General features: G+C 44.9%; 1 protein-coding gene across 1 annotated transcript in view; it reads left to right on the plus strand.

Moving 5' to 3' along the window:
* Positions 1-11,271, plus strand: part of MPPED2 (metallophosphoesterase domain containing 2) — a 131,570-nt gene extending 120,299 nt beyond the window's left edge. The window contains exons 5-7 of the mRNA XM_024194937.2: positions 1,684-1,799; positions 5,804-5,917; positions 11,022-11,271. Of these exons, the coding sequence (XP_024050705.1) occupies positions 1,684-1,799; positions 5,804-5,917; positions 11,022-11,140 (349 nt within the window). The 3' untranslated portion in view covers positions 11,141-11,271. The remainder of the gene's footprint in view (positions 1-1,683; positions 1,800-5,803; positions 5,918-11,021) is intronic.
* The last annotated feature ends 218 nt before the right edge of the window (positions 11,272-11,489 follow it).

Below are 11,489 nucleotides of genomic sequence, written 5' to 3' on the forward strand. Positions count from 1 at the left end.
TGCTGCTTGGATCCCAGATTTTAGTCCAAGAGCATCTCTAATAGTATGTAAAACTGACTAGCTTAAGTGCCCAAGCCACATGAAACGCAAAACTGCACAAATGGTGAAAAGCAAGTGAGGATTTTGAAATTCCTTTGCTTGTAATAACCTAAAATGTTGTTAGTAATAGAGGTAAGGATATAATTTTTATCTTGATGGTATGCATTTCACATCTGATAACAGCTTTTATATTTCTACATCAGAACTACTCAATTTTGCTTTCACATTTTATAGCAAAACTTATCAGGAAAAAACATTTTTTCAAATATTATAGTTCCTTTCATCCCCATAAAGAGCGTGTGTCTCAATCAGATGGTTTCTATAACAGACTCTCCTAACTGCTATGATGGAGAAAACTGAAGGGCCCCATTTCCCCCCAGAATTAAATATGTATTAAGGTATTTTGAAGAGTGTAGTATCTTTTTAAGGTTACCACGTATAGTTATGTCGTGTCATTTCACAGTGCTGTAATGTTAGAGATAACAAATATGTAACAATGGTGTTAAGGTATGATTAGTCTATGAGAAATTTACCATGGTATACTATACAGGGCCTGTGACCATTGACACAAAAAAGGTACAACTGTTCTGTGTTCTCATCTTCCATTAGGGCACCCTGAACTGCAGGTGGTTCTCTTTTCCCTGCTCCCAAACCATGTTTTGGGGTTTGATTTTCTTTTGGTCTAAGTCAGGGGTGGGCAAACTTTTTGGCCCGAGGGCCACATCTGGGTATGGAAATTGTATGGCAGGCCATGAATGCTCACAAAATTGGGAGTTGGGGTGTGGTAGGGGGTGAGGGCTCCGGCTGGGGGTGTGGGCTCTGGGGTGGGGCCAGAAATGAGGAGTTCAGGGTGCTCCGGGCTGGGACCGAGGGTTCGGAGGGCAGGAGGGGGATCAGGGTGTGGGAGGGTGTCAGGGTTGCAGGCTCGAGGCGGCACTTACCTCAAGCAGCAGAGGCGCTGCCCTGTCCACAGGCGTCGCCTCTGCAACTCCCATTGGCCGCGGTTCCCGGCCAATGGGAGCTGCGGGGGCAGTGCTTGGGGCAGGGGCAGCGTGTGGAGCCCCCTGGCTGCCATTACGCATAGGAGCCAGAGGGGGGACATGCTGCTGCTTCTGGGAGCCACGCGGAGCAGAACAAGCCCCAGACCCCGCTCCCTGGCTGTAGCGCAAGGGCCAGATTAAAACATCTGGAGGGCTGGATGCAGCCCCCGGGCTGTAGTTTGCCCATCCCTGGTCTAGGTGCTTACCTTCAAGTAAGGGAAGAGCCCAAGCCCAAATCCTGGAACTGACATCCCCCAAAGATCTAGGTCTGAACACACTGACTGTCTCCTTTCTTTATGATGGGTAAACCCAAGCCCCGGAGTTGAATACCCTTGAAACTGTAGGAAAGATGGGCTCCTGATCTGGATCCAAATTTACAGCTAGGGCACTTTAAGGTTTTGTTGTTGTTGTTGTTTTTTATTAAAGCCCTTTGTTTTGGGAACAGTCCCTTCCAAAGACGAATGGTCTTTGGTCAGTGAGTGATCTTAAAAAGACAGGAGAGATGGCCCAAAACAGTACAGAAAAATTTACAATTTAGAAATTCCAAAGAGAGAAAAGATTGCTGTATCGGACTGAGACAGTTTGTCTTATTTTTCCCCCAAAGGACACCATGGTTTAATGGATGGGGCTTTAACCTACCCAGAGGTCAGTCTTTGCTGGACAAGTGGAACCTTATCCCTGAGGGCATTGATATACTAATGACACATGGACCTCCTCTTGGTAAGTGAAGGAAAAGCTGTGTGTGGTTTTGTATGTAGAAGCCTTATGGCTAGGAGAGGTGAAAACATTGCACTTTTAGTGCAAGCAAAACTACTAATACTTTAAGTGACACAATTTTACCCTAACACAAAACTATGAATTAAAAAAAAAAATCAATAAAGAAACCTAGTACGATAATTAAACTTGGCAATTATGTTGGGCTCCTAGGTATTTTTTAAATTAATTTTTTTGATTTAGTGAAGCCAAGGAAAATCGAAGGTGTATGTAGCTGCACAGCCATTTGAGTTAGATCCTTTATTTTAAGAACAGTATTCTATTTGTCTGACAAAGCTTCCAGTCACATGGGCCTAGGATTCTCCGGGACGGGCTAAAAACATTTTGAAAGATTGGTCCTCCCTCGCAACCACCACCAGCATTAGAACATAATGTTTATTTAAGCTTTTTATTGGGTCAAGATTATATAGTGGTTATCTAATTACTCTTCTTTACCCTTAAAAAGTATTTGCTTCGTGTAGCGGTGCCTTCTCCCAGCCCCACCACAAACTCAGTCGGAAACCGCTCTGAAGTACATGCACCAGTGCTCTTTTACTGTTCGTGCCTATCCCCACCACCTACTATTTACATATCTTACAGACCAACCCCCTGGGAAACCGCTAGCGTCTCCTGCCAGCAGGGATCTCGAGCTCCTTGCTCCTCCCTTTCCTGACTCCTCCCTCTGCTTCCTCCCAGCCAGCTTTATATAGCAGGCTGGCCACTCAAGCCCGCAGGTGCATCCCCTCAGGTGATTAGGGCGCGGTCTCCCCAGCCAGTCCTAACTAATCCCCCTTTTAAGCGGAGCTGGGCTAACAGGGGCCTGGCTTGGATCTCCTAGCCAGCACCCTGTTACACTTCGTTAAACAGATTTACCAAAAGTTCACAATTACACTTAAATATTAAAAATTGGATTACATTAATGAAGGACCAAAATTCTGTCGCCACCTATTCATTCAAACTACACCCATTTATTTCAATGAGAGATGAGTACATGTATCTGAGTGCAGAATCTGAGTTTTCATGAATGGCATCTTGAGCCAAATCCTGCTTCCCATACTCACATGAGTACCCCCATTGATCCACAGAGTTATGCTATGATAAGAGGCATCTATAGGGTTGTCCTCTGATTGCCTCAGAAAGCAGGTAAAAAGAGTATTCAGCACACATGTGATTTTAAATAGAGGGTGGGATTTTCTACAGTACTCAGTTTGGGCCTAACTCTGATCGCATTGAAGGGCAAAATTCCCATTGATTTCAGTGGAAGAAGAGTTATGCCAACACTGAGCCTTTCAGAAAATGCTCCCATAACACTTCTTCATGCTGTGTTCCACCCAGTCACACATTTCTGGTTCCTGCTCTGTAAGACGGATATAAATCTAGGGTCACATCCTCAGCTAATGTCAATCGTCATAGTTCCATTTAAGTCAGTAGAGCTATGATAACTTACACCAGCTGAGGATCTACCTGTATAAAAATGTTCTGTCAGGGTGAGGAAGATCAGGTGCAAGGGCGCATTAATTAGTAGATTGTGTGGTTTTGCCAAGTTTTTAGCCAGATCCTCAGCTTATGTAAATTAGAGAATTTTCACTGACTTCAGCAGAGCTATACGAGTTTGCACAAGCTCAGCATCTGAGCCAGTCGTTACAAAATACTATTTTAAACTGTGTATGATATGCTTTAAAAATGGCATTTAAATGCTAGAGCTGAATGGTCCAGCAGGTTTCTTGGTGGATGGAATGTGAGGAACTTAATGCATGGTAGGGCATCACAGCTAAGGGCTTGGCTACACTATAGCAGCACAGCTATAGCAGTTGCTTGTAACCCCTTGCTTGCTACAGTGACGTAAGGGGCTTTTCCAACACTGAGTTAATCCACGCCCCTCTTCCCCCTCCTCCCCCGAAAGAATTCTTCCATCTAGAGTGGGACTTTAGGTTGTCTTAACTACATCTCTCAGAGGATGAATATTTTACACCCGTGAATGACACAGCTAGGCTGACCTACGTTTTAGATGTAGACCAAGCCTGAGTTAGGAGTCAGCAATCCTAGCAGAGCTGAACATTGTGGGACTTAAGCAGAACAGAAGAAAATTTTACACTAATAATATACTCCAGGGATCGGCAAACCTTTGGCCTGCGGCCCGCCAGGGTAAGCACCCTGGCGGGCCGGGCCAGTTTGTTTAACTGCTGCATCTGCAGGTTCGGCTGATCGCAGCTCCTACTGGCCGCGGTTCGCCGCTGAAGCGGAGGCCAGCACATCCCTCAGCCCGCGCCGCTTCCCGCAGCCCCCATTGGCCTGGAGCGGCGAACCGCGGCCAGTGGGAGCCGCACGCAATCAGCCAAACCTGCGGATGCAGCAGGTAAACGGCCCGGCCCGCCAGGGGCTTTCCCTGGCAGGCCGCGTGCCAAAGGTTGCCGATCCCTGTTATACTCAGTGTTTATCTTTAGCCTGATTACTAGGGGCATTCAGTATATAATGCTACCAAGGGAATATTGTAAAAATGTGCAGGTCACCTTTAAATCCTCCAGAGCCAATGTGTGTCTTCAACAGAGCTGTGATCTAGCACTCCTTCTCAGTGGAATGCCCTGTACTTTGAAAGCCACCCTTCTGATTGTAGTGATTCGTTTATTTACATTTTATCTATTTACTTCTTCCCAAGAAACAAAAAAAAAGCCCCAAGCACGTTTATAATTTTTCCTGGTTGCTAGATTTCAATGGGCTGCCAATCCACATATTGTAAATTGGTTTCCCATAGTGTACTTTAGTCTCAGCAGCATCACAGTATTTCTTAGTTGAATTTTTTGTAACATCCCTTCTGAAATTGTACTCCATTCCTTCTTTAAAAAAAGCAGAAGTATAGCCTCCATTTTGTGGATATAGTTTACATCAATTTTAATTGTGGGCACAGATCAGGGCATTAGAGATGCAAACAGAGATACTGGGCCTCAACATGCCTGAAAATATACCTCAAATATTGCCTTTTAAAGTGGCTACATATTAATTTAGGTAGAATTATGTCATTTCCTACCTTGGCTGTTCGACTAGTTTTGAAGAGGACATATAGTCCAGTTTATGTCCCACCATTTTTAATCGGCTTGGGACAAATTTATCCCTTGTATAACTACTTTGAAGTCAACAGAGTAACATCAAGAGTGAGTTTGCTCCTTCTTTCAGCTAGGATTTATCTTTTGCCTCTCACAATCCTTCACACCCTTTTGAATGTTAGTCTAGGCTGTAATAGTCCAGACAACCCACATTTATACTAATTGATGTCAAATTTTATGGATTTTCCGTATTAACTATAGAACTAAGTGGTTTTTATTTTAAAAGTAGTCAATTAGCACTAGGTTGCTTGTAGCTGTTTCCCTGTCGCTCTGTGCTGCCTATTTTCAGTGATCCGGGCTCCACAGTAACCCGACACTCACAGACCCTGGGCCTCTGGAAGTTGTTGAAGATGATATATTTTAAATTTCTGGGGTGGCAGAGGTGCCAGGTGTGAGAACAGAAGATCCTTCCAGTGGCCTGTCTCTGGAATAACTGTGACCAGCACTTTTTACCTGACTAGCTTGGGAAGTAGACTGCTACAACAGCAGACAGGAGCAGAAGGGAGGAAATAAGACAGGGGGTGGGGGCGGGGGGAATCAAGAAGGGGAAAAAATTGCAGCACTGCCAGGAATAAGAGTCACAAAGCTTCCACTCATGAAGAAGAGTCTAAAACTCTAGTTTAATAAATCAAATCACATACAGAAAATGTTAATTAGGCAGGAGTGGGGGGGAAGGAAAAAGGAAAAAACCTTAGGAACCTAAGGAAGACAGAGTGAGAAGTTTCTTAAAAGCCCTTGTATGCTTTAATGGAGAGGTTAGGATTACAGATAATGTAATAAACCTTTAGTGAATTATAGCTTCCTGAAAGTCTAAATGAAACCTTACCTGAATAGAGAAAATTAAGAGTATTGATTGCATTTTGCCCTCAGGTTTTCGAGACTGGGTTCCAAAGGAGCTGCAAAGAGTTGGCTGTGTGGAACTGTTGAACACTGTGCAAAGGCGAGTAAGGCCCAAACTCCATGTCTTTGGTGGAATTCATGAAGGTAAGAAATAGTAGGGCTCCCTAGGTCTGTATGAGAATCCTCATGGGGGAAACAAGTAGATCTCTGAGGTACTTTATACCAGATGTGGGCTTTCCATTTATTATGACTAAGGGCTTGTCTACACTACCCGCTGGATCGGCGGGCAACGATCGATCCAGCAGGGGTTGATTTATCGTGTCTAGCTGAGCGCTCTCCCATCGACTCCGGTACTCCACCAGTACGAGAAGCGCAACTGGAGTCGACAGGAGAGCGTCAGCTGTCAACTTACCGCAGTGAAGACACTTAGGGCTGGTCTACACTGCCGCGCTAGTTCGGCGGCTGGGGATCGAAGTTCCGAGTTCGATTTATCGCGTCTGGTCTGGACGCGATAAATCGAACCAGGAAGTGATCCCCGTCGACTGCGGTACTCCAGCTCAACGAGAGGAGTACCGCGGAGTCGACGGGGAGCCTGCCTGCCGCGTGTGGACCGCGTCTGAACCGCGGTAAGTTCGAAGTAAGGTATGTCGAATTCAGCTACGTTATTCATGTAGCTGAATTTGCGTACCTTACTTCGACTTGGGGGGTAAGTGTAGACCAAGCCTTAGACACAAGTAGATCTAAGTATGTCAACTTCATCTACGCTATTCACGTAGCTGAAGTTGCGTATCTTAGATCGACCCCGCGCGGTAGTGTAGACAAGCCCATAGTCAGAAAACAGTCAGATCTGCTGGGTGCTCAGCACTTTGGAAACTCACTTCTTAGTGTCCAAACAAAGACTTAGTAATCCACCTTGAGGAACTCATATTTTAAAATATTGACCACATACAGGATATCCACACCTGCAACTTGCAATAATTGTGCTGCGCCACTGTATTTGCTTTCAAAGCTTCTGTGGGGGGAGTTCCCTCATATATAGAAGAATAAAAGCAAATTGAAATTTGTCTTACCAAACCACCAGAAAGTCCAGGAGCCAGCAAAGGAGGTAGAAGAGACAGGGTGGTATTCAGAGAAAGCTTGCTCCATCAAGTCACCTCAGTCAGTATATGGGGGAGAGTACAGTAGAATGGAGGGCAGCTTGTGCCATAAGTCAGGAGGGAAGAGAGGGTAAGCACCATCGTTCCTTTGACATCCACTTGTGAAGTCATTCTGCAATACATTTCATGAGGTGTAATCTTTCAAGGTCTGTGAACCTCAGAAAAGCTTTTCCAGAAGATATATTTCCCCATTTTTAATCTCACACCTGGCAGGCGGAGTGTGAAACTTCAGAACAATAAGCTCATTTTGTGGGGATGGGAGGGAATGAGAGATTAAATAAATACATTTGGAGGTTTTTAAATATTTAATACACTTTGTGGCTTTCATGTTCCAATGAGACAAATACTAGGAGTCCAGCCTGGGAGAGATAGTGAGACTTTGTGACCCTAGGACTAAAAATTACACACTAAGTGCTTTATATTTCCCCCCCTGGAGATTTCGCCATTGACTCTAATTAAGCTCTCCATAGGCTCACAGAGTTGGAGAACTTTATAAAAGAACAGACAGCTTACTCGCCTGCTGTTGTTGATTTTCCGAAGCCCTCATGACTTTACACAGTGAATTTTTATGTGTGGGTTATAAAGCCCTGTAAATAAGGAGTTTATAACAGAAACATTGACATGACCTTAACTATAGTGGCATGAATAGCAGTACTCTAATGCAAACCAGGAAAGATTGGACGTTTTCTATAAATATTAATGCTCAGATATTAATGATAAGTGAATACAGGAAGGATTCCAACTAGAACATGCAAATTGCCTATAGCCTTTTGTAGGTGCATGGTAAGCTGAAAGTAATCAAACTTCCTGCAGTAATCATGTTAAGCTGAGGGAAAGCAAAGGCTTCTTAGCGCGTAAGATCATTATAAAAAAACACTGTGGAATCATGCACCTTACATTTAAACCTTGTAAGTAAGATGGCAACACACACTACAAGCATGAAAGGAGTCTTATTTGAGCATTCAAGGGCACTAAAAGATCCAGATCCTGCTCAGTTGACTAATGCCGAAAGCAAAGGAACTACCTACTCACTTTACTGTAGTAAGATTTGGCCTGAATTTTTCTGAGAGTTAAAGAGTTAAGGCACAATTAATTCAGGACCAAATTCTGCTCTCAGACCACATGAACCCATTTTTCATTGAAGGCCGTAGGAGTTGCACACAAGTATTTGGGGCAGAATTTTGCAGAGTCTCAATTTATTTTTTTAAACCAGTATTTTTCCACTGCAAAGTGACCTAACTCAAAATTGCCAACTTAAACAAAACAATACAGACAGACCACACAGCAATTGTGAAATGATTAGTCTCTGATGGACACTTTGGTAGCACAAACTTTGTGTTAACTTTCATGCAGCAGTGATCTGTACTATATCGCATTGCAAAAGGAAAAATATTTTCCCTGAGGTTTGGCCTGCTAATACTAACAGTGGGAAGTTCCTCTCCTCTGAAGGACCAGTCACGAGCAAGACATTTGGTGCCAAGCCCTTCCTACTCTGTCTAGTCTCCGGTCTCTTTTCCTGCCTCTCCATGAGCAAAGCAGCAAGTGTCATCCTGGGGCACCATCTTTCAATGCCGTCTGTCTGTCCCATCCAGTCTTTCAACGGGCCAGTGTGCCTGAAAAGTCAGCTGCCTCCTAATCCTACCAGTGGGAGTTAGAGCTGAACAGGTATCCCAGGAGAGCAGAGAGGAAGAGGTAAAGCAAAGGAGTCCCTTCAGACTCCCCCCACTTCCAAAACACTTTTTTTTGGGGGGGGGGAGAGAGGAGGGAGAGAAGCAGACACTCTTTTGGGGGCCAACATCTGTTTCAACAGAACTTATCATGCCTCTCTGCTCTCCCCAAAAGAAGCTCCCCGAGCAGGTTGTTCCTCGCAGGTTCTCCTGTCTCCTGCTCTGCCCTCAGTAATCTCCGGGGACTGTTACTAGTTTTCATTCCCCCTCCCCATCACCCTATAAACACTTTTGAGAGAGAAGGAGGAATGTGACTCAGAGCCTGAAGGCCGCAGGCAGATAATGGGCCCCAAGGGTTTATTCTGCCTGCCCACCATTACAGGAGTGCATTACAGGCGTGTTCTTGGCGCGGTTTACCCCTATCCCAGACACCTACCCCTTTTGCGGCGTGAGGGAGACCCTGGCGCATGTTTACCTGGAGTGCGCCAGGCTGCAGCCCCTATTCCAGCTCCTCACGGATATTTTGGTTGCACTTTTCTCCTCACCTTTTTATTTATGCACTCTCTATCCGTCGCCCCACAAAGTCACGGGACCTCCTGGTCAACCTCCTCCTGGCCCTAGCGAAACTGGCCATCTATAAAACCAGAGTGAGGAGGTTGGCCGATGGAGTCTCTTGTGACTGTGGGACCTATTTCAGGTCCTCCGTTTGTTCACGTATCCGGGCAGAGTTCCTCTGGGCGGCGTCCGCTGGCTCCCTTGACGCCTTCGAGGAGCAGTGGGCGCTGTCCGAGGTTCTCTGCTCGGTGTCACTGTCTGGTTCGCTTCGTTTGACCCTTTGACCTCACTCCTGTCCCTGTTCTTTTATTAGTTGTCCCCCGTAATTTTTTGGTCTCCAGGTCCTGTGGAGCCCCTCCCACCCTCCCACCCCCCCACCCCCGTTAGGCTGGGGGCGGGATCCCAATAGGTTTACAGGAGTGCAAGGCACTCTAGCCATTTCTCCTCATGCCCCTACAGGGGGGGCCAGGAACAAGTAGCATAGAGCTGGCTACATAGGCTTTACCTCACCTCCTGTGCAAGGAGAACCCCAAGCCAGCTGTCGAGTTCTTTGTATGGAGTTGAGGATGGAGCAAGGCCGAGAATCTAGCCTTACATTCCTAAAGGCAGTGTCCACTAAAGAAGTAAGGTAGAAGTCCGTGATCACTCCTGGACCAGGTTGAGAGAGCTTGTGGTCTCCAGGCCAGGTGATCATCCCTTTCATTAAGACAACAGCATGCTTCACATTTGTTCCAGATCCCTTATCAGTCTCCTCTCTTCACCTTTTTATCCCACTTCTGCCTTAACCTTAAGGATGGTGGGGAATCCTGTGAGCTTTCCTTGGACATCCATAAGCCTCTGATGTCTTATTGGTTCTATATGTAGCAGATCAGAAAGCCCCTTTCCCTCTTCATTGAGGATCCCCTGCAAGGAGCTCCTCCATCGGGTTCACCTATACCTCAGAGAGCCTCCCCTGCTTGGCCAGCATAAAGCCCATTCTTTCATTACGATAGGCCTCTCTTGGGTCAAGAGAGGGAAGAGGCCAGCCCCTGTGGAGGAGCTCTGCATAGCAGCCACTAGAGCTGCACCCACACTTACACTTCATACTACCATTCAATCTCTCTGTCAGCGTTTGTGATATTCAGACAGTAGAATTCTCCAAACAATTGTTCAACCACAGCCTTAAGGTTTGTGGGAGCTAGTATCCCATTCTTTCCCTCCCTCTTTGCCCAGTCTTCAAGCCAATTCAGCTCATCTAGCTGGCCTTTCATTTTCTGTGCCCTGGGCTGGAATTGCTGGTCAGATCCATTGCCTATGCTGGGAAGCCAAGCTACAGAAAATGCCTATTCTTTCCTGCTAATTGATTTCTGAGGTTTAGCAAACCAGTGTGAACACCCACCCCCACAATCACTTGAGCTGACAAACTAGAAAATATGGCCAATGCAGGATAGGCCAGCCAAGTTTGTTTGAACTCATTGAGAGGATGTCTGCAGACCAAGTGCCTAAAAAGAGAGGGGTTTTCAGCTCCTGCTCAGTCCTTCACAACCTGACACTAGAAGCATGCCAAACCATAGGAAACCAATTAGCTCAAAGAAAACAAGGGTTTTTTACCTTGTTCAGTTGCAGTATAGTAAAAGGCCTTTCTGGTCAGAAAACTGCACTTTTAAAACACCCTGTTTTTATTCCAGATATAGTGCATTGCATTTTTTTTTTATTTGTAACTTTGTGGTAGCTTTCAAAAGCTTATAACATTTTGACAGGATTCATTGAATTTTATTCCAAAGCCCTGCTTTCATAACAGGTTTTTATGTACCTGCCTATAGGCATTGCATAAGGTCAGCATCGTTTGTTTATTTATATTATAGTGTGTGTGACACATTCTCCCTACAGGTTATGGCATTATGACAGACGGTTACACAACGTACATCAACGCCTCAACATGTACAGTCAGCTTTCAACCAACCAATCCTCCAATTATATTTGACCTTCCAACCCCTCAAGGATCATGAAGCACTACTGCACAGTTAAGTGGGGAAGGTCTATAAACTGCCATTTTCTAATTATAAAACTTACATTCTCTTACATGTTTATTTCCAAAATTATGTGGGGTTTTTTGTAAATTGCTGGTACAAAAAAAAAAAGAAAAAAAAAGAAAAAGAGGTTGTGCTTTTTGGAAATGCAGCATCCATTTTAAATTGATACAGCCATTGTGAATTTGTAAAATGAACTTTTTTTGTTTTCTCAAACTTGCCATTGTAAAATTGTTATAGTATTCTCAAAAGGACAGCCAAGCTTTCTTTTAACAAGTGAGAGACCTTATTTTAATATTATATTATAAGCTAAAAAGGCAGCATTTAA

Source organism: Terrapene carolina, unplaced genomic scaffold, assembly GCF_002925995.2.
Source record: "Terrapene carolina triunguis isolate 2854851 unplaced genomic scaffold, T_m_triunguis-2.0 Scaffold96, whole genome shotgun sequence".
In the NCBI taxonomy this organism is placed as follows: Eukaryota; Metazoa; Chordata; order Testudines; family Emydidae; genus Terrapene; species Terrapene triunguis.